This window comes from Triticum dicoccoides, chromosome 3B (assembly GCF_002162155.2).
Source record: "Triticum dicoccoides isolate Atlit2015 ecotype Zavitan chromosome 3B, WEW_v2.0, whole genome shotgun sequence".
Taxonomy (NCBI): Eukaryota; Viridiplantae; Streptophyta; class Magnoliopsida; order Poales; family Poaceae; genus Triticum; species Triticum dicoccoides.
This window is the reverse complement of record NC_041385.1, coordinates 567,031,734-567,055,679: the sequence shown is the minus strand read 5'-3', so window position 1 is coordinate 567,055,679 and position 23,946 is coordinate 567,031,734. Positions and strand designations below refer to the sequence as shown.

The 23,946-nt window shown below is 43.4% G+C and overlaps 2 protein-coding genes across 2 annotated transcripts; both read right to left on the bottom strand.

Annotated features, from left to right (window-relative positions):
• Nucleotides 1-917: 917 nt before the first annotated feature.
• LOC119277129 (peroxidase 2-like) lies at nucleotides 918-1,475 on the bottom strand. Its single transcript, XM_037558358.1, has one exon. It carries the CDS (start codon nucleotides 1,450-1,452, stop codon nucleotides 1,156-1,158), a length of 297 nt encoding a protein of 98 aa, XP_037414255.1. The 5' UTR covers nucleotides 1,453-1,475; the 3' UTR covers nucleotides 918-1,155.
• Nucleotides 918-2,408, bottom strand: LOC119277128 (peroxidase 1-like). The gene is made up of 2 exons (XM_037558357.1): nucleotides 2,058-2,408; nucleotides 918-1,902 (listed from the first exon to the last, which is right to left on the bottom strand). Exons 1-2 carry the CDS (start codon nucleotides 2,367-2,369, stop codon nucleotides 1,471-1,473), a joined length of 744 nt encoding a protein of 247 aa, XP_037414254.1. The 5' UTR covers nucleotides 2,370-2,408; the 3' UTR covers nucleotides 918-1,470.
• Nucleotides 2,409-23,946: the final 21,538 nt, after the last annotated feature.

Here is a 23,946-nt window from a genome sequence, read left to right as displayed (position 1 = left end):
GCGGGAATGAGCCGAGCCGAGCTCACACCTATGCGCTTATTTTTGCCAGTCACTAACGGAGAGGTTCTGACAGCAGGGCCACGATCCGAGACGTCGGATCGTGGGCTGACACGGACTCGGACGTGGGTCAAGCCCACGTCTCTCCACGCGGCTGCGTCTATATAAGTGTGCGGTGTCCCCTAACCCTAGCCGCCGGTGACTCCATCCCGTCCGCCGCGTACACGGTCGACGGGAGAGCAGGTCTCCGAAACCACGCCCTTCTGGTTCCTGTACGGGGTGAGGGGCGAATAGGTTTTTGGGCAGCGATTACGCGACTGCTCGCTTCCGATCGTCTACTTCCTCTACGTCCGCGTCGCCTTCATCATCACCATGTCCACCGACCCCGACCGTGCCGCCGCCGAGAAAGCTGAAGCCGACAAGAAGGCCGCCGAGGACGCCGCTGCTGCCACCAAAGCCGCGGCCTCTGCATGGCCTACTGGAGGGTATAACTCGTTTATCCCGCTCCTGATTATTTTCATATTAGCAGTACTAGCAGTATGTGTAGGTTTGTCTACTGTTTGCTTAGTACGTGCATGTTTAGATCAAAGTCAGTACGTCATCAACTTAGTCAATGCCATGCTAGTGATTTACTCGAGGATTAATTTAATCGAGAAATTGCCTATTTACTCAACAGTTTGCCCCTAAAAAAGGTATATATATTTGGAGAGCATTCTAGAAAAAGAGGGGTATATTTGGAGAGGATTTTTCCTTTGACGTATAATAAGTCAATTTTTGTGGCTTTTTTTTGGCGAAAAATGACTGCAACTAGTGGTTCAATCATTTCTTAAGACCAAATGAGAAAATGAATGCATTTTTCTGATCTCCTGTCAGTGTCTGTTTTTGCTCGCCAGAAACAACGAGAAAATTAGTCCTAGGTGAACTGAAGTACTAAACATACACATTTACTTGATACTTATATCTTTATTCACACACACACACACACACACACACACACACACACACACTCACTCACTCTCTCTCTCTCACACACACACAGGGAGAGAGTTTTAGTACAAAAAAACCAACAATGACAGTAGCTAGACGAACTTACATCTCGTGCATCAGGCGATCCCGCCATGGAGCCAGCCAGCCACCACGCATTACAACTGGCCAACCTTATTTGTAGTTGTTGTTGACTTTCCAACATACCTTCCTGATCTCCACGCTTTGCTGGTCGCTTTTGATTTTTCCCATTTTCTCCATGGCTTTCTCGAACTTCCTCTCCCACGTCCCGGCCGTGTTAGCGTTTTGCATCACCTCCATTCTCGTTTCTTCCGTCGAGTTGAGCACGGCGTCCGAGGTGAACAACACTTTGTTGTCGATCACGTTCTGGTAGTACTGCTTGTCCAGGACGTTGGAGGTCACATAGTCTTGGTTCACGTTGGTGTTGCCGTTGTCGCCGCACTCGGCCATGAGGCTGGCGGCATATGTCTAGTTCATCTCAGAGAAGCGGCTGGAGAAGAACATGCAACGGGCGCGGCCGATGGTGTGCGCGCCGGAGAGCGTGACCATCTCGACGGGGTTGAGCCCCTTGGCCGCGAAGCTCGCCTGGAGCTGCGAGATGTTGGAGAAGGGCCCGGGCAGCTGGTCGGTCTCGCTGGCGAAGGACTCGCGCCCGTCGTAGCGGCCGCCTGGCATCGGGATATTGATGCTGCCGTCGCTGAGGAAGTAGGACGCGTCGCGGGCGGCGAAGGCGACGATGTCCGCGCATGAGACTGTATTCTTGCAGGCGGCCTCGATCGCTGTCTTGGCCTCGTAGATCACCTCGAACCCTCGCAGGCTGTTTTTGTTGGGAGGGCCTTCCCTCTCCGTGTCACTGTTCTTGGAGTTGGTCGTGTTGAGGAGGACGGACGCATCGCACCCCTGGATAATAATGAACATGTTGATCTTGTGAAACGTGACAATGCAGTCGTGGAAGAAATGTTGATAAGCCACTCCCTCCGTCCTATAATACAAGAACGTAACGTTCTTGTATTTTGGAACAGAGCGAGTAGAATCGACGAGCTGTGTGTACGTACCCGAACGAAGCAGTCGTGGAAGAAGAGACGGATGAGCCCCGCGCCAATGCCGGGGTTCTTATCCACGACCACGGCCTTCCTCACGGCCTCCGTGACGATCGTCTCCGCGCTAGGGCAGCTGGTGGTGTAATAGCCATAGCTGAGCCCTGACCCCGAGGTAGAAGGGACCGGCTCCCGCGGAGTGCCGGAGCCGCGAGGACAGATGATGGGAAGCCTCAGCCAGCCGTTGAAGCAAATGAAGGCGCCCTCGCACGCTGCGGGCCCGGCGAGGAACGCGACCAAGACGACGAGGGCTGCGAGCTTAGTCGCCATCTTCTTTACGCACTAGCCACTAACTGGATAGATGGTCGTGTCGTGTGTCTCGTGTGTTTTCTCCGGCTGGTTTACGGGTGGCATTCTTATAGGTCGTCCCGGACGACGACGACGACGACGAAGGCAATGACGTTCGTATGGGCACGGCCGCGTTTCGTGGGCGGAGCACGTTGCGAATCTCCGCCGGACAGCTCAAGCGGCTGACTGGCGACGTTCGACGGATCAAGTTGGGATTTACATCACTGATTGCTCGTCGTCCGTCTGATCGGCTTCCGCCTTGCTGTCCCTGTCCTCGCCGGACTTGTTCATTGCATGGAAAATACCCACAACGCCAACAACCACTCCATGCAGGCATGATATGCTATACAGCTACTAACCGGCTGCATTAACTCTGGCAGATTACGTTTGACATTCGCATGGATCACGGGCTAACCGATCTGCGCTTGCAGAGCAGTAGTATAACACTCTCCTTGTAACTTCAGTTAGGTGAAGGTGCTTATAATAACTTACACGCATTATGCATGCGAGTGCTTTTAGTAGTTTTCTGTCTGTCAGAAAAAGAGTCAATTACACTGATGGTGCTATAACTTGGCGTAAATGGTCACTTTGATGCTAGAAGTTGTGGTGTATATTGAAGTGGTGCAAAAACTTGACATTAACGTGCAAATACGGTGCTTATCGCGCTTATGTACGGAGTATGTGCTGACTAGGCGCATGGGGCCCGTGGTCAGCCGCTCGACCAGAGAGAAGGGCCATGTGGCCTGATTTTTTCAAAAACGCCCTCGAAATATTTAAAAAAATAATCCATGTTGACGTGGGAAGATTTTGTCACCTCTGTGAGATGTGAGTCCCGCATGTCACCCAATACAGAAAACAAAAAGCTAGATGTGGCTGGTGGGGATCGAACCAACAACAACGCCCACGCAAACGAACCCGTTCAATTTCCTTCATCCAGAACGGGTAAAAACTTTATCTATTGTAATGGCAGCGCAGGTGGAGGTTAAATGGGCAGATCTTGCGGTTTCTTCTGCACCTGTTAGTTTTTCTTATTTTTCTGTAGAAAGAATCAAAATTATAAGTGTTTTAAAAAAATCTAAATTATAATCGCAGTAATAAAAATAATGAATGAATATTTGTGTTTATAAAAATTTCACATATTATTTAAAAAACATTTATGAATTATAACAGTGTTTTCATAATTTACAATTTACAAAGTTAAATTACAATTCATAAAATTATTTTAGGTATACAACATTTCAATAATTATATGCATGTTTGTATAGTTCAATGTTTTTATAACAAAAAATAATGATAATTTATATTTTAAACTGCTCATATGAATATTCATTTTCTATAATTTAAATCTAAGCCGTGACTATATAATATTTACGTATTAATTAATTATTTTAATTTTATTAAATGTCCATATTAACTAAATATTTTTTATATCATGCAAGGATGTATATTTAAATGTTATCATTTACTAATAATCATTTTCATGTATAATATTTGTATCACACAAATATGTGAACATATTTTTTATTAATTATGTTTTACAAATAAATTTTAAAGCTATATGTACTATGTGCAGCCCGTAAAAGCTCACCATGCTGCCAGGTTAGTACATATAGCTTTCTTATCCAAATTAAACATAAGATCTTGTTGGCGTATTGGTTAGCCATGTTGGCGGTTTGTAGTCGGACATGGCTTCGACTCCGGGCGGCGTCCCTTTTGATTTAATTTTCACTCTGGTCTGACAGATGGGACCCACTCCTCATAGAGGTGAAAAAATGCCACTCCCACGTCAACAGGGGCTTTTTGTGAAAATAAATATTTCGAGGGTGTTTTCCAAAAAATCAAGCCACACACCCCTTCTCTCTGGTGCAATGGCTGACAGAGGGCTCCACGCGCCTAGTCAGCACCTACTCCATACATAAATGAGATAAGCACCGTATTTGCACGTTAATGCCAAATTTTTGCACCACTTCAATGTACGTCACAACTTCTAGCACCAAAGTGACCGTTTACGCCAAGTTGTAGCACCACCGGTGTAATTGACTCTCAGAAAAAATATGATAGGAGGATGCTCTTGCATTGCTCAAGGGTATACCAATGTGCTGCGTCTGGGTGGGGGGTTCAGAAAAATTAACACTCCTGACATGTTTGCGAACCGAGTGGACACATATTAAATACAAATTATGGCTGCAACCGACTCTACATAGAATCAAAACAGTAGCAGTCCCTTGTGCTTGTTTGGTTCATGAGCTTTAGTAACCCTGTTCTGTATCAAAACAGAGTCAGTTCCATGTCGCTCTGTATACCAGGAATTTGTACAGCCTGCAGTAAGCCCAATTTATCATGACAATATCATGCTAAAACAGCACAATGGAACAAATATCTTCTAGTGTATCATGCGTCGCCAACTTGTTTGGGTTCATTGGAATTCTGGTTCCCCTTTCTGGAAAGGGGAAAACAAGCATAGTCTAAAATTTATCACATTAAACCTTTTTTGGGGCACATCCATAAGTTTGCCTTGTTTTTTATAGTGAACACAAAATCCCGTTTTGCCCATGACAGCTTCATTATATTTGCCATGTTTTCTTTCAAAGAAACAAAAAAATTGGCATATCTCCAAGTATTGCCATGGTAGAAATAGTTTTTATGGAACCCGATGTTCAAATTCATATACCTACATAGCAATTTTTTGTGTCACATCCGATGGCAAACTCTGTTCTTCAAGATAGCATGGCAAAATTTCTCATTTGCCGATCATGGCAATTTTCTTTTCTTTGGAACATGGAAAATTTTAATTTTGTGGGACCATGGCAATTTAACCGATGTAGCATGGCAACGTGGATGACGGCAATTTTACTTTTTATGACCATCACAAATTACTGTTGCTTCTTTTTGCAACATGGCAAAATTTCTTTTTTGATGTAATGATGCCAAATCTAGTTTGTATATCATGTGAAAAAGAGTGTACGGACCATGGCAATCTTTAGCCATGAACTATGGCTAAGTACATTTTTTGTTGATCATGGAAATTTTACTACATGGACCATGGCAAAATTTGTTTTGTTTATGCAACATGGAAAAAATTGTTTTCTATGGGACCAAGGTAAACTTAGTCTGTTTATCATGGCAACATCATCTTTTATGGATCATGGCAATCTTCTTTTTGTGCACCATGGCAAATGTATTTTTTAAGGTAGACTGGAAATTTCATTATTTAGATCACGTCAAAAAGAACTTAATTAGGCATGATTTTTTTCACTTAAATACCATGATATTGTATTTCTAGTTATCATGGAAAATTTCATTATTTATACTATGTCATTTGTATTAATTAGTACATGGCAAAATTTTTATTTTTTGAAACATTGCAATTTTCTTTTTGGTGGATGCATGGAAAATTAGTTTATGGAGATGGAAATTTCACGTTATGTCCATGGCAAATTTACTTTATGTATCATCTTAAATATCTTTTTTTAATGGCAATTTTTATTTCTAGACCTTGGCAAATTTTCTTTTACCATAGCAAACTTTATTTTTTTGGCCATGTCAAAGTTTCTTATGGACCATGGCATTTTTACTTTAAGTACCATGGCAAATTTATTATATGGACCATGGAAAATTTCCTTTTTACGAAAATTCTTTTCTTAAGTACAGCTGCTACGAAATCCTTACATGTTATGTTTATTCAGCTTGGTAATTACCCCCTTGATTTTTGGTAACCGTCACAAGAATGAACTAGTACACAATATTTTTTGTAGAACTCATACGTGTGAATAGCATTGCTCTTCTTTTTAACCATACGAATTTTATTTTTGAATTATGGAAAATTTAAACTTGCACCATGGCAAATTTATTTATTTTGTACCATGTCGACTACTCCCTCCGTCTCATAATATAAGAGTATTTTTTGACACCACACTAGTGTTAAAAACGCTCTTATATTATGGGACGAAGGGAGTATATTTTTTGGACAATGGCACTTTGAGTGTTGGAACATGGTCATTTATTTCTTCTTGGACCATGGAAAATTTTGACCGAACAAACCTTGGTAAATTCCAATTTTTGTACAAGATCTTTGAACAAAACATTTGCAAAATCCTTTTTACACCATGGCAACTTTATCTTTTGATTGAAACATCCCATGGCAAATTTGATTATTTTTTGTAGAGTTGTTTCATGATATATTTTTCATTTATTTTTTGCCTCTATCTTATGGAAAAATGCTAACTAGTTTTTACATAATTGGTTGATTTTTGTCTTGTTTTGTTTTTAAGATATGCCATGTTTTTTAGTTTCACATGCATGCCAATTTTTTGTTATTTTTTAACGAGGATTTTTTTTCTTTGAGAGAAAGCAAGGATTTTTCAGTTTTTATCATTTTGTTTCTTTTTGTTTTCTAGGTATTGGGTTTTTTTAAAGTGCAACAGCATGCAGATGGGATGTGTGTGGTGTTTTTCGGTTTTGGATCGTCCGGATCCCTACAGGATGGGCCAAGAGAAATAGCTAACCGAGTTGCTGTCCATCGGATCTTACAAATACCTCTCCGGGTGCAGGTGATGGAAGATTTCGTATCATGGCATCATAACCGATCAGGAGTCTTTACTGTACGATCCCAGTCCATTATTTAAAGCCTTATAGCCTGCTTACGTCATTTTATTATACTTGCTCTTAGTCTTTCCATCATGTACACGTAACACATTTCTTTTGGGCTTTCCATCATGTACACGTGAGACATCGTTTTGGGTTTTGCATCATGTACACATAACATGCACAATGCAAAAAAGACCAATTTGACATTGTAGAAAAGTAGACACTATGACGTGACAGTTATCATGCATAACTGTTATATCCTTTAAATAGAACCGTTATAATTAGGATCAGCGGAGAATACATTTTTGGCCTATGTGGCTGAATCTGATAGTTTACTTGTCTTCTGTTCTAATATTTAATAGATATAAATTAAATAATGTAAAGAAATCTTATTAAAGGTTGTAGCCCAATCTATACATCTGTTTGATATGTGTGTGTTCAGCTTACCTAAGGATATATGCAAAGAAATTACGAATATTTTTCCCCAATTCTAATGGGGGTGATGAGGAAAATAAAAAGATGGACTGGGTGGCATGGTGGAAGTTTTGCATCCCCAAGAGCGAAGGGGGGATGGGCTTTAGGGAACTGTACTCTTTTAACTTAGCAATGCTTGACAAACAGTGCCGGAGGTTGGTTATTGATCCAGACTCTGTTTGTGCGCGGTTGTTAGACACAAAATATTATTCAAATAGAAGTTTACTGGATGCAACTCTAAAAAATGGATCCCCATTTACATGGCAAAGCTTTCTTAAGGGGCTAGAAAAATTTAAATGAGGACATATTTGGAGAATCGAAATGGGAGAAAACACTAAGATATAGAATGATCCATGGACTCCATCTAGCCCGGATAGAAAAGTGATTACACCCAGGGGCCACACAATCTTGTCCAAGGTATCTGACCTTATTGATCCAGAAAGTGGGATAGGGGATGTGATTAGGAACATTTTCAATCTGGTGGACGCTCGAAGGATCTTGCACATTCCTCTTCACTATCAAGCATTTGATAATTTTGTCGCATGGCAGCCAAACAGAATGAGATTTTTTTTTGAGTGAGAACTGCGTACCATTTACAATGGATACATACTTATAGGTGCATGCAAACACGTTGGAGTGACCAGGAGGCTCCACCCCTTTGGCAATTTGGAGTCCATTATGAAAATTGCAAGTCCGATGTAGAGTCCACATATTTTGGCGAGTGGTGTGTGGAATTGTTATTCTCAAAGCTATCCTTAATAATCCACACATTGGCTCAAATGGAGCTTGCCTTATTTGTCATTTATACGTCTCAAACATATCTATAATTTATGAAGTATTCATACTATATTTACATCATTTATTTATACTTTTATCACAATATTTATTGGACTAACCTGTTAATCCAGTGCCAACAGTCAGTTCCTGGTTTATATTGTTTATGAGGTTTTAGGTTAAAAAAATCATGAAATTGGAATGAGCTGATTTTTTTGTGATTTTTTAATGCAATAAAAGGCACTGGGAACCAGAAGATGGAAGTCGTAGGATCCACAAGGGCCCCATGTGACCAGGCCCTTGGTTGTGTGCGACACCCGCATGGTGATGAGTGATATTTTTACACTCCTCTAACTTGAGTTTAAACCGAGATATTTCATTAAAACTGAGATATTCGCTTCGATATATCTACTAATGACTAATGACAACAAAGGATTCCAAATATTCTATCTTTATCTTTTTCACTGGAAATGGGCTATTTATGGACGAAATCAAGCCAATACAAGAAAAGGAGTAAAGTGGAGATAGAGGAGATCAAGTAGGAGGCGTGGTAGAGGAATCGGTAGAAAAGACGGTGTTCTGTATGACCATCCCCGCATGGATGGATGGTCGTATGGCATGCCAACCGAGGCATATCATCCACCTAAACAATCTTTATAAAAGGCCCAACGCCAAATGAGCAGCAGAACAACTCGCCACATCATCATCTTCGTAAAAGCCATCTCCATCAACCCTAGCTGCCATTTCTCATCTCCATCTCCATAGCCACCACCTTCATCACCAACATAGTTCTCAGCCATCTAGTCATACTTTGTAATCGTGTATCACATCCGGCATATATTCTCAGAAATATTATCAATCAATCAATCTTCATGATATGTTCTTCAATGAGTTCTTCGTCTGAACCGATCACCATGTGTGAGTAGTTTGGTAAGGTCATGGGTTCAGGAAAGGCCTTGCAACCCAATGTATTTGTTGGAGGTATCAATGGAAGTACTTTAAATTAATGCATCATATGTGTAGCATAAAATTGCTTCGTAGTTGTCTCTTGTCTAATTCGCGCTCTTCATCCCTGCAGGTACCCAGTGTTGGGAAACGTTGCATGGAAAAGAAAAAAAATTTACGCACTCGCAAGATCTATCCATGGAGATGCATAGCAACGAGAGGGGTAGAGTGTGTCTACGTACCCTCGTAGATCGTAAGCGGAAGCGTTTAGTAACATGGTTGATGTAGTTGAACTTCTTCGAGATCCAATCGATCGAGTACCAAACATACGACACCTCCGCGCTCAGCACACGTTTAGCTCGGTGAAGTCCACGCCTTCTTGATCCAGCAAGACGGCGAGGTAGTGGATGAGTTCTGGCAGGACGACGACATGGTGACAGTGATGGTGATGCTATCTCCACCGGGCTTCGCCTAACCACTACGTAAATATGACCGAGGGTGTAAATGATGGAGGAGGGCGCCGCACACGGATAAACAATTGTCGTGGTTATGTGTGGCACCCCCTCCCACATATATATAGGTGGGGGAGAGGGGAGAGGCCAAGGGGCGCCCCAAGTAGGGCTGAATCCTACTTGGGGTCTTCCTCACGAGGAGGGAAAGGCAGGAGGGGCCACCCCTCCCCTTTCCTTCCCCTAGGGTCGGCAAGCCAAGGCGAGGGCCGTGCCAGCCCCCTAGTGGGCTGGTTTGACCCCCTGGCCCATTAGGCCCATACACTCTCCAGGGGTGTCGGGAACCCCTTCTGGCGACCCGATGACTACCCGGTGCACTTCGAAACTCTTCCAGTGTCTGAATACCATCGCCTTGTTGGGGAACATAGCATGCAATTTCAAAAAAAAATCCTACGATGATGCAAGATCTATCTAGGATATGCATAGCAACGAGAGGGGGAGTGTGTCCACATACCCTTGTAGACCAATAGCGGAAGCGTTAGGTTAACGTGGTTGATGTAGTCAAACGTCTTCACGATCCAACCAATCTAGTAACGAACGTATGGCACCTCCGAGTTCAGTACACGTTCAGCTCGATGACGTCCCTCGAACTCATGATCTAGTAGAAGGTCGAGGGAGATTTCGTCAGCACGACGGCCTGATGACGGTGATGGTGATGTGACCCGCACAGGGCCTCTCCTAAGCATTAAGACGCTATGACCGGAGGTGTAAATGGTGGAGGGGGGCACCGCACACGGCTAAGAGAACAATTTATGTGCCTTTGGGGTGCCCCCCGCCCCCGTATATAAAGAAGGGGAGGAGGAGGCCGGCGGCCAGGAGGGGCATGCCATGGGGGAGTCCTACTAGGACTCCACTCCTAGTAGGATTAGCCCCCCCCCTTTTCCTTTCTTCCATCGGAGGGAAAAGGAAGGAGAGGGAGAGGGAGAGGGAAAGGGGGCACCACCCCCTCCCCTGGTCCAATTCTGACTGCCATAGGGGGGGGCGGCCACCCCTTGCGGCCCTCCTCTCTCTCCACTAAGGCCAATGTAGGCCCAATACTTCCCACGGGGGTTCCAATAACCCCTTGGTACTCCGGTAGAATACCTGAACCACTCGAAACCATTCTGATATCCGAATACTACCTTCCAATATATGAATCTTTACCTCTCGACCATTTCGAGACTCCCCGTCATGTCCGTGATCTCATCTGGGACTCCGAACAAACTTCGGTCACCAAAAACACATGACTCATAATACAAATCATCATTGAATGTTAAGCGTGCGGACCCTGAGGGTTCGAAAACTATGTAGACATGACCGAGACACATCTCCAGTCAATAACCAATAGGGGAACCTGGATGTTCATATTGGTTCCTACATATTCTACGAAGATCTTTATCGGTCAAACCGCATAACAACATACATTATTCCCTTTGTCATTGGTATGTTACTTGCACGAGATTCGATCGTCGGTATCCTCATACCTAGTTCAATCTCATTACCGTCAAGTCTCTTTACTCATTATGTAATGCATCATCCCGTAACTAACTCGTTAGTCACATTTCTTGCAAGGCTTATAGTGATGAGCATTAACGAGAGGGCCTAGAGATACCTCTCTGATACACAGAGTGACAAATCCTAATATCGATCTATGCCAACCCAACAAACACCTTCAGAGACACCTGTAGAGCATCTTTATATCACCAAGTTACGTTGTGACGTTTGATAGCACACAAGGTGTTCCTCCGGTATTCGGGAGTTGCATAATCTCATAGTCAGAGGAACATGTATAAGTCATGAAGAAAGCAATAGCAATAAAACTTTACGATCATTATACTAAGCTAACAGGTGGGTCTTGTCCATCACATCATTCTCTAATGATGTGACCCCGTTCATGAAATGACAACACATGTCTATAGTTAGGAAACATAGCCATCTTTAATTAATGAGCTAGTCAAGTAGAGGCATACTAGGGACACTCTGTTTTGTCTATGTATTCACACATGTACTAAGTTTCCGGTTAATACAATTCTAGCATGAACAATAAACATTTATCATGATATAAGGAAATATCAATAACAACTTTATTATTGCCTCTAGGGCATATTTCCTTCAGTCTCCAACTTGCACTAGAGTCAATAATCTAGATTACATAGTAATGATTATAACACCCATGGAGTCTTGGTGCTGATCATGTTTTACTCGTGGAAGAGGCTTAGTCAACCGGTCTGCAACATTCAGATCCGTATGCATCTTGCAAATCTCTATGTATCCCTCCTTGACTGGATCGCTGATGGAGTTGAAGCGTCTCATGATGTGTTTGGTTCTCTTGTGAAATCTAGATTCCTTTGCCAAGGCAATTGCTCTATGTTGTCACAAAAGATTTTCATTGGACCCGATGCACTAGGTATTACGCCTAGATCGGATATGAACTCCTTCATCCAAACTCCTTCATTTTCTGCTTCCGAAGTAGCCATGTACTCCGCTTCACACGTAGATCCCGCCATGACGCTCTGCTTGGAACTGCACCAACTCACAACTCCACCATTCAATATAAATACATATCCGGTTTGTGACTTAGAGTCACCCGGATCAGTGCCAAAGCTTGCATCGACGTAACCATTTACGACAAGCTCTTTGTCACCTCATAAACAAGAAACATACCCTTAGTCCTTTTCAGGTATTTCAGGATGTTCTTGACCGTTGTCCAGTGATTCACTCCTAGATTACTTTGGTACCTCCCTGCTAATTTATAGCAAGGCACACATCAGGTCTGGTACACAACATTGCATACATGATAGAACCTGTTGTTGAGGCATAGGGAATGACTTTCATTTTCTCTCTATCTTCTGCAGTGGTCAGGCATTGAGTCTGACTCAACTCCATACCTTGTAACATAGGCAAGAACCCTTTCTTTGACTGATCCATAATTGAACTTCTTCAAAACTTTATCAAGGTATGTGCTTTGTGAAATTCCAATTAAGCGTCTTGATCTATCTCTATAGATCTTGATGCCTAATATATAAGCAGCTTCACCGAGGTCTTTCATTGAAAAATTCTTATTCAAGTATCCTGATACGTCTCCAACGTATCTATAATTTTTGATTGCTCCATGCTACTTTATCTACTGTTGTAGGCAATATTGGGCTTTATTATCCACTTTTATATTAATTTTGGGACTAACCTACTAACCGGACGCCCAGCCCAAATTTGCTGTTTTATGCCTATTTTAGTGTTTCGAGGAAAAGGAATATCAAACGGAGTCAAAACGGAACGAAATCAACTGGAGAAGTTATTTTTGGAAGGAAAGCAACCCAGGGAACTTGGAGTGCACATCAGGGGAGATACGGGCTGCCCACGAGGGTGGGGGGCGCGCCCCCTGCCTCGTGGGGCCCCCGTAGCTCCTCCGACGTACCCCCTGCACCCATATATACTCTTGTACCCAAAAACTTCTAGAACAGAAGATAGATCGGGAGTTCCGCCGCCGCAAGCCTCCAGAGCCACGAAAAACCAATCGGGACCCTGTTCCGGCACCCTGCCGGAGGGGGATCCCATCACCGGAGGCCATCTTCATCATCCAGGTGCTATCCATGACGAGGAGGGAGTAGTTCACCCTCGGGGCTGAGGGTATGTACCAGTAGCTATGTGTTTGATCTCCCTCTCGTGTTCTCTCTCGTGTTCCCTCTATGGCACGATCTTGATGTATCCCGAGCTTTGCTATTGTAGTTGGATCTTATGATGTTTATCCCCCTCTACTATCTTGTGATGAATTGAGTTTCCCCTTTGAAGTTATCTTATCGGATTGAGTCTTTATGAGAACACTTGATGTATGTCTTGCCGTGATTATCTATGGTGACAATGGGATATCATGTGCCACTTGATGTATGTTTTGGTGATCAACTTGCGGGTTTCGTGACATTGGGAACCTATGCATAGGGGTTGGCACACGTTCTTGAATCTCCGGTAGTAGCTTTGGGGCACTCTTTGAAGTACTTTGTGTTGGTTGAATACATGAATCTGAGATTGTGTGATGCTTATCGTATAATCATGCCCATGTATACTTGAGGTGACAATGGAGTATCTAGGTGACATTAGGGTTTTGGTTGATTTGTGTCTTAAGGTGTTATTCTAGTACGAACTCTTTTATAGATCGATCCGAAAGAATAACTTTGAGATGGTTTCGTACCCTACCATAATCTCTACGTTTGTTCTCCGCTATTAGTGGCTTTGGAGTGACTCTTTGTTTCATGTTGAGGGCTTGTTATATGATCTATCTATGTTATTATTGTTGAGAGAACTTGCACTAGTGAAAGTATGAACCCTAGGCCTTGTTTCCTATCATTGCAATACCATTTACGCTCACTTTTACCACTTGTTACCTTGCTGTTTTTACAATTTCAGATTACAAATACCTTTATCTACCATCTATTTTGCACTTGTATCTTCATCTCTTCGTCGAACTAGTGCACCTATACAATTTACCATTATATTGGGTGTGTTGGGGACACAAGAGACTCTTTGTTATTTGGTTGCAGGGTTGTTTGAGAGAGACCATCTTCATCCTACGCCTCCTACGGATTGATAAACCTTAGGTCATCCACTTGAGGGAAATTTGCTACTGTCCTACAAACCTGTGCACTTGCAGGCCCAACAACGTCTACAAGAAGAAGGTTGTGTAGTAGACATCAAGCTCTTTTCTGGCACCGTTTCCGGGGACGTTAGCGCTTGAAGGTATATCTTTAGATCCTACAATCGAATCTTTTTGTTTCTTGTTTTATCACTAGTTTTGTTTATAAAAGAAAACTACAAAAAAATGGAATTAAGTTTGTCTCATACGCTTCACCTTTTTAATATCTTTCGTGAGAATGATGGAAAAGAATATTGTGCTCAAGTGCTAGAATAAGAAATCTATAGAATGTTTTTATTTGATGAGCATGATTGAAATGTTGTTAGTATGAATTCTTTGAATATCCATGATGCTAATGATATGCAAAGCCACAAGCTTGGGGAAGCTATGTTTGATGGAGATGATATTTTTTGTCCCCCAAGCTTTGATGAGAAAATTTACTATGATGAAAGCATGCCTCCTATCTATGATGATTATTGTGATGACACGTATGCTTTAAAGAATAATGATAATCATGAAACGTGTCATCTTGATCTAAATTTTCAATCACATGATAGTTATTTTGTTGAGTTTGCTCCCACTACTATTCATGAGAAGAAATTTGCTTATATGGAGAGTAATAAATTTTCTATGCTTGTAGATCATGAAAAGAATGCTTTAGGTGCTGGTTATATTGTTGAATTCATTCATGATGCTACTGAAAATTATTATGAGGGAGGAACATATGCTTGTAGGAATTGCAATAATGTCAAGTTTCCTCTCTATGTGCTTAAAATATTGAAGTTGTGCTTGTTGTGCCATCCTATGCTAGTTGATTATTGTCCCCATAAGTTGTTTGCTCACAAAATCCCTATGAATAGGAAGTGGGTTAGACTTAAATGTGCTAGTCATATGCTTCATGATGCTCCCGTTATGTTTCAATTCTTATCTTTTATGTGAGCATCATTGTCATCATCATGCCTAGCTAGAAAGGCATTAAAGAAAAAGCGCTTGTTGGGATACAACCCAATATTTACCCTTACTGTTTTTGTGTGTCCACATGATTATGCTACTGTAGTGATCATGTTTTATAGCTTTTGTTTCAATAAAGTGCCAAGTAGAACCTTTGGGAAGACTTGGGTGAAGTTTATATGATCTTGCTGTAGAAAATAGAAACTTTTGCGCTCACGAGAATGGCTGCCATTTTTTACTGGAGAGTGATTTTAGGTTGATTCTTTTTGAAGATGATTAATAGACAAATTACTGAGGTCCAGCAATTTATTCATAATTTGTGGGGTTCCAGAGGTATACGTTTGATACAGATTACTACAGACTGTTCTGTTTTTGACAGATTCTGTTTTCATTGTGTTGTTTGCTTGTTTTGATGCATCGGCTAGTATTAAGTGGTATGAACCATAGAGATGTTAGAATACAGTAGATATTACACCAATATGAATTTAGAATGAGTTTATTACAGTATCAAAGTGGTGGTTTTATTTTCTTATACTAACTGAGCTTACGAGTTTTCTGTGGTTGAAGTTTCAAGTTTTGGGTAAAGATTTGATGGACTATGGAATAAGGAGTCGCAAGAGCCTAAGCTTGGGGATGCCTAAGGCACCCCAAGGTAATATTTAAGGACAACCAAGCAACTAAGCTTGGGGATGCCCCGGAAGGCATCCCCTCTTTCGTCTTCGTTCATCGGTAACTTCACTTGGAGCTATATTTTTATTCGCCACATGATATGTGTTTTGCTTGGAGCGTCATTTTATTTTGTTAGTGTTTGCTTTCTATTAGTTATAATAATGTTTTGCATCTTTAGTTTCAATAAAAAGTCAAGGATAGCCTTTGCCATGCTTATTTTGCTTGTATACATGTTGCTGTTTGAATACAGAAAGTTTACCGCTGTTGCAAAAATTCCCTAGAAAAGTCAGAGAATGGTATAACGTTGAATCTTTTTGCATATTAAGCTCTGATAAATTTATTAGTGGGAATTTTAGTTCATAATTTTTGGAGTCAGGGAAGTATTGATACTCTTGCATTCTTTACAGACTATACTGTTTTGGCAGATTGCTGTTATGTTTGCATTGTTTGCGTATATTTGCTTGTTTAATGATTCTATTTGAGGATAGGAGTATTAAATATGCAGAGACATTTAGTATTCAATGTTGAATAATAATGTTAGTGATTTGTTACAGTAGAAGAAGATATGGTTTTGCATTGGTTTATACTAACCTATCTCACGAGTTCTTTTTGAGTTTGTTGTGAATGAAGCTTTTGATAAAAAGAAGAGAAACCATGATATGAGTAGAATTAAGGAGACATAAAAGCTCAAGCTTGGGGATGCCCAAGGCACCCCAAGATAATATTTCAAGAAGTCTCAAGCATCTAAGCTTGGGGATGCCCGTGTAGGCATCCCACCTTTCTTCTTTAACAACTATCGGTTAGTATCGGTTGAGCCTAAGTTTTCACTTCTTCACATGAGTTGTACTATCCTTGCATTGTAGTTTTCTTTAGCTTTGCTTGCTGTTTGAATGAAGTATCAAGATCTGAAATTCTTTAATGAGCGAGAGCCACACACAAATTGGAATTTGCTAGAATACTCTATGTGCTTCACTTATATCTTTTGAGCTCGATAATTTTTGCTCTAGTGCTTCACTTATATATTTTAGAGCACGGTGGTGGATTTGTTTTAAAGAACTATTGATCTCTCATGCTTCAATTAGATTATTTTGAGAGTCGTTAATAGCATGGTAATTTGCTTAAAGATAATATACTTGGTATTCAAGATATGTTAAACTTTCTTTTGAGTGCGTTGAATACTAAGATAAGTTTGATGCTTGATAATTGTTTTGAGATATGGAGGTGATAATATCAAAGCAATGCTAGTTGGGGTGATTATGAATTTAAAGAATGCTTGTGTTGAAGTTTGTGATTCCCGTAGCATGCACGTATGGTGAACCGCTTTGTGATGAAGTCAGAGCACAATTTTATTTATTGATTGTCTTCCTTATGAGTGGCAGTCGGGGACGAGCGATGGTCTTTTCCTACCAATCTATCCCCCTAGGAGTATGCGTTTAGTGCTTTGATTTTTGATGACTTCTAAATTTTTGCAACAAGTGCATGGGTTCTTTTGATTAATGTTGAGTCCATGGATTATACGCACTCTCACCCTTCCACCATTGCTAGCCTCTCTAATACCGTGCACTTTTCGCCGGTATCATACACCCACCATATAGCTTCCTCAAAACAGCCACCATACCTACCTATCATGGCTTTTCCATAGCGATTCCGAGATATATTGCCATGCAACTTTCCACCGTTCCGTTCATATGACACATTACTTTTGTCATATTGCTTTTTGCATGAACATGTAGTTGACATTATATTTGTGGCAAAGCCACCGTTCCTAATTCTTTCATACATGTCACTCTTGATTCATTGCATATCCCGGTACACCACCGGAGGCATTCATATAGAGTCATATTTTGTTCTAAGTATTGAGTTGTAATTTTTGAGTTGTAAGAAAAATAAAAGTGTGATGATCCTCATTATTAGAGCATTGTCCCAGTGAGGAAAGGATGATGGAGACTATGATTCCCCCATAAATCGGGATGAGACTCCGGACTTTATGAAAAATAAAAGAGGCCAAAGAAGCCCAAATAAAAAAAAGGAGGCAAAAGAAGCCCACCAAAATAAAAAAAACATAAAAAATGAGAGAAAAAGAGAGAAGGGACAATGCTACTATCCTTTTACCACACTTGTGCTTCAAAGTAGCACCATGATCTTCATGATAGAGAGTCTCATATGTTGTCAGTTTCATATACCAGTGGGAATTTTTCATTATAGAACTCGGCTTGTATATTCCAATGATGGGCTTTCTCAAAAGTGCCCTAGGTCTTCGTGAGCAAGCAAGTTGGATGCACACCCACTTAGTTTCTTTTGTTGAGCTTTCATATACTTATAGCTCTAGTGCATCCGTTGCATGGCAATCCCTACTCACTCACATCAATATCTATTGATGGGCATCTCCATAGCCCGTTGATACGCCTAGTTGATGTGAGACTATCTTCTCCTTTTTGTCTTCTCCACAACCACCATTCTATTCCACATATAGTGCTATGTCCATGGCTCACGCTCATGTATTGCATGAAAGTTGAAAAAGTTTGAGATTATTAAAGTATGAAACAATTGCTTGGCTCGTCATCGGGGTTGTGCATGATTAAATACTTTGTGTGATGAAGATAGAGCTTAGCCAAACTATATGATTTTGTAGGGATAACTTTCTTTAACCATGTTATTTTGAGAAGACATGATTGCTTTGATTAGTATGCTTGAAGTATTATTACTTTTATGTCAATATGAACTTTTGTCTTGAATCTTTTGGATCTGAATATTCATGCTACAATTAAGAAGATTTACATTGAGATTATGCCAAAGTATCACTCTACATCAAAAATTCTTTTTTATCATTTACCTACTCGAGGACGAGCAGGAATTAAGCTTGGGGATGCTTGATACGTCTCCAACGTATCTATAATTTTTGATTGCTCCATGCTACTTTATCTACTATTTTAGGCAATATTGGGCTTTATTATCCACTTTTATATTATTTTTGGGACTAACCTACTAACCGGAGGCCCAACCCAGATTTGCTGTTTTATGCCTATTTCAGTGTTTCGAGGAAAAGGAATATCAGACGGAGTCAAAACAGAACGAAATCAACTGGAGAAGTTATTTTTGGAAGGAAAGCAACCTAGGGAACTTGGAGTGCACGTCAGGGGAGATACGGGCTGCCCACGAGGGTGGGGGGCGCGCCCCCTGCCTCGTGGGGCCCCCGTAGCTCCTCCGACGTACCCCCTGCACCCATATATACTCTTGTACCCTAAAACTTCCAGAACAGAAGATAGATCGGGAGTTCCGCCGCCGCAAGCCTCCAGAGCCAATAAAACCAATCGGGACCCTGTTCCGGCACCCTGCCGGAGGGGGATCCGATAACCGAAGGCCATCTTCATCATCCAGGTGCTATCCATGACGAGGAGGGAGTAGTTCACCCTCGGGGCTAAGGGTATGTACCAGTAGCTATGTGTTTGATCTCTCTCTCGTGTTCTCTCTCGTGTTCCCTCTATGACACGATCTTGATGTATCCCGAGCTTTGCTATTGTAGTTGGATCTTATGATGTTTATCCCCCTCTACTATCTTGTGATGAATTGAGTTTCCCCTTTGAAGTTATCTTATCGGATTGAGTCTTTATGAGAACACTTGATGTATGTGTTGCCGTGATTATCTATGGTGACAATGGGATATCATGTGCCACTTGATGTATGTTTTGGTGATCAACTTGCGAGTTTCGTGACATTGGGAACCTATGCATAGGGGTTGGCACACGTTCTTGACTCTCTGGTAGTAGCTTTGGACCTTCGGAAAGTTGGGATACCCGAGTGAAATGACTGGTCGAGTGAATTGCACTCGACATCTTCCTTGGGTACTCCCTATTATCTCTTGAGCTTCTTTGCTTCTAGGGTAATGACCTTGGGTAGGGCACGTAGGTCAGGCCTATGACCCTACCCTAGGTCTATATCCTCATCACTAGCCCCCGAATGGATTGAGGACCGAGTGGAAAGAAGATTGAAGGGGATTTTGCTTCAACCTTTGTGCTTCACGAGTGCCTGCGTTGAATGGGAGGTTCGTGTTGGACCTTAAGCTTTGTTTCAGTCGCCTCGATCGATTCAGAAGTTGTCAAGTGAATTAGTAGCATCATTTGTCGATTGTTGTCTTCCGTTGCAAGATCTCCGACGCGATTGGTTATCACATACCCCGGATTCAGCGGGATTCGAAATTTCGGGGAAGCGCACGGGGCGGAGCGTGCTGCGGAAATCGGGACGGATAAGTAGGAATGCCTCGATCCCCATGCCACCTTTTTCGCCACGTATTCGGGGCGCGACTGCTGCGGTGATTTGACAGGATTGCCCAGGCCCGTGCATCAGCCACTTGGAAGTGGGCCTTTAAACAGCGACGAGGCCGAGGCGTTGCACTATGCGCTCCCAATCTCTTCCTTTCTCCTCGCTTCTCCACCGCGCCCAGCTCCTCCGCTCTCGACGCCGCCGCTCCGCCGCAATGGTGAAGGAAAAGACGGCGGCGCTGGAACCGCGAAGAAGGCGACGGGAGCGGTGAAGGGCAAGAAGACTCAGCGGGGGTTGTCGTCGTGGTCGGCGTTGCCGCCGGGCTGGATCCAGGGCGATTGGATTCGGTCTTCGCTTCGGCAGGAAGATCTGGACGAGCTGGTTGAGTCAGGGCTGATCGCCAAGGGTGCAGCGAGGTTGTCGGAGGGGGAGACGGAGCCACAGCCGCGACCGGGTGAGTTGTTCTGCTCGCCAACCATGTCGACCGAGGCTTCTCACTTCCTCAACACCCCTTTTTCCGCGGTTTCTTAAAATTCCTCGGCGCCCAACTCCACCACTTTTCTCCCAATACCATCACATATCTCGCCGCATTCGTGTTCATGTGCGAGAATTTTCTGGGGTGTTTTCCGCACTAGGGTCTTTTTAAGCATATCTTCACCATCCGTTCTCAGTCGATGAAGAAAGCAAACGCGAGTGACGAGAAAACACATGTCATTCAGATGTGTGGGGGTTTGGGTATCCAGAAGAGGTAGAGGAGATCTTTCCCTTCCATGACTCTCCCCGAATTGGCCGGGGGCTGGCAGTCGACCTGGTTCTACTGCCAGGACCTTGCAACCCCAGTCCAGTCGACCGGACTCTCCCACTTCACTTTTGATCGTGTTCAGACTCCTTCTTCGCTAAAAGTAACCGCTGCTGAGAGCATGGAGACGAACATGCTAGTTGAGAGGGTGGTCCAACTAATCAACCAGGGCGTCACTCGCATGGATCTGCTGGAAGTATTCCTTAGTCGATGCATCTAGCCTCTCCAGGCTCGTGACATCCTATGTGGATGTACTCTGGGGCTGACGACACTGCTCGGGTTCATCCAAAGGAAGTACCAGCTAAAACGGTGGCCCTGTGGTTGAAGAGCATCACAAGCAACAAGGAAAACCCCAGAGGATCCAGGAGAGTCGTCCCCTTCAGTGACGAGAATCAGCCAGACAAGGTGTGTCTTTTATCTCCGGCTGCTTTTGGGTACATATTCCGATTGCCTCTGAATCTGACTGACTTTCACTCGACTTCTTGTCCTGTAGGTTTTTACTGAGATGTACTCCATGCCCAATGGAGAACAGTTCTGGAGCAAGGTCAAGAGGGTGGGGACAGCGCGGAGGAAAGCGGTGATTGGGAAACCTCTGGAGAGGAAGACGAAGAGGAAAGCGACGAGTCGGACGACGAAGAAGCAGTCGATTCGCCGCCCTGCTCGGAACATCGATCCAAGCAACACGATGACCCAGCGGGCGGGCACGGTAAGAATGTGGCTCCAAGTACCCAAACGCAGAAGCGGACTCGGACGTCGACTCCGGAGCCGACTGAGAAGGTGGCCAAGCAGCCCAAGGTCGTGCCCCAGAAGACTCGGAAGACTCTTCCGAGGATCAAGATGGACGTTCCAGTTGCCTTAGGGTGAGAATTTCATCTTTCTGCGTCCCTTTCTTCCGATTGGCCTTTCTGTTGGTTACCGAGTGGATCGTGCATCTTTCCAGCCCAACCTCTGCGCAACTGATATGGACATTGACAAGGCCCGAGGAGATGAGGAAACCAACGACGTTGCCACCTCCAGAGCTGGTAAGTCCACTTGATTTAAACTTATTTCATCGATTGAATTGCCTGTCAGTTGAACTTCTGTTTTTCCCTTTTTGCTGCAGTTCCACGAGACGTTGCTATGCTTCCTGATGATGATGAAGAAGAAGTGCCTCTGAGGGAGAGGAGGAGGAAAGGCAAGGGCTTGATTGGGAGAGTACTTGAGGTTCAAGCCCCTCAGTCGACGCCGGTGCTTGAGATGTTGGTCGAGCGATCTGGAGATCCGGTTCGGACCAACGTCACATTCACTGACCCGCTGACGATGGATCGCCCATCAGGGTCGACTGTTCTAGCTCATGCTGCTCCAGTGCAACTCCATGCGTCCGACCCAGTGGCTGCTTCGGCCGCCTTGGCGCCATCACTCTTTGTTGTGTACCAAACCCCAGACGACTCGCCGAGTGCAGCCAGGGAGGCTCTTCGTCAGGTGGATATTGTTATGGAACAAGTGAAGGTGATGAACGAGGCCAGTCAGGTGGCCTATAACGCCAACACCGCTCTGCAGACCAATGTCAAGGTCAGTTAACTCCCGACTGAACTTTTGAATCATAAAAACTGCCGTTGTTGCTTTGTTGTCTGTGTGTGCATCTACTATCATGGGTCTGTGTTTCGTATCCGATCACCCACTGGGGTGTGCTTGTCTTGAAGTCTAATATGTCTTCCACTCCACTCGACTGTTGGTGAGTCGAGTGTTGATCCAAACCGGTGGGGCACACTAAGTGCACCCACTGGATGTAGTCCCCGAGACCACGGTCGACTGCTGGCAGTCGACTGGGGTCTGAGCCTTTTTTTACTCAAGCTGGGCGGACCATGCCGAGTGTAGATCCAAACTAGTGGGGGCACGCTAAGTGCACCCACTGGGTGTAGTCCCCGAGACTACTGTTGAAAGTTTGATTCGGTAGTAGTCTTAGAGTAACTTTCACTGTGATTGTCTTTCTGTCGACGGATATGTCTCCCTCGCTTACTGCAGAGGTCCTGTGATCTTGGGGCTCAAATTTCTGAGTTGAACAAGAAGCAAATAAGCCTCCATCTTGATCTTGAACTGGAAAAGAAGAACCTCAAGTCTGCTCAGGAAGAAACGGCCATCATGGGAGGTAACCAATCGACACTTGTCCACCTTGTGGCTCGCACCTTTCAGTGTTTTTTCTTTCAGTCTCTTTGAACCGAGTGACTTCACATGAACAGATGTGCATAGTGAAAACCGTCAGCTTCAAGCTCGTCTGAAGAGTGTTGTTTCTTTAGAGAGAATGAAGGAAGGATCTGGACCTCGCTGCTGCTCAGAAGGAGGCGCGAGAGAAGATGGCGCTGGCGGACAAGAAGCTGGCTTCAGTCAGCAAATTGGAAGAGGAGAACTCGAAGTTCAAGACTGCCATCTCAATACATCAGCTTTCATAAGAATCAAAGTGTTATCAACATACTGCACCATAGGGAAATCAGGGCAAGAGTTGAAATGTAGAGGTGATGTAAAGAGACCTTGATAGATAACCTTGTTCATGATGGACTGCAAAAGGCCACACTACTAGGAAAAGGGCTATAGATAGGATTGATACTAATGGCGCGTCAGGTAAGTAGTGCGCCACTACTATATACTAATGGCGCACCGGTTGGAGGTGCGCCATTAGTGTGGAAGACACTAATGGCGCACCAGGCACACAGTGCGCCACTAGTATTGAATTTTTTTTTTCCATTTTTCCATACACTCTAATGGCGCATGGTGCCAAAGTGCGCCATTACTAGTTCTACCAAGTAATGGCGCACCTTGTAAGCAATGTGCCATTAGTATATATTTTTTTTACTTTTTTGCAAAACTGCTAATGGCGCACCATGTATATTTTCATGGACACTTTTTGATCTCGATCTCGATCCCACCCGCACCCTCCCCCGCTAGCTCCACCACCGACGACGACCCACCGCAACCCTCCCCCGCTCCACCGCCGCCGACGAGCACCCG

Excerpts from the sequence above, each read along its gene's own strand:
- LOC119277129 (XM_037558358.1), bottom strand. The coding sequence starts at position 1,452 with ATGGCCGAGTGCGGCGACAACGGCAACACCAACGTGAACCAAGACTAT.
- LOC119277128 (XM_037558357.1), bottom strand. The coding sequence starts at position 2,369 with ATGGCGACTAAGCTCGCAGCCCTCGTCGTCTTGGTCGCGTTCCTCGCC. Across the intron at positions 1,903-2,057 it reads TCCACGACTGCTTCGTTCGG|GGGTGCGATGCGTCCGTCCT; the intron begins GTACGTACACAC and ends ATTATTATCCAG.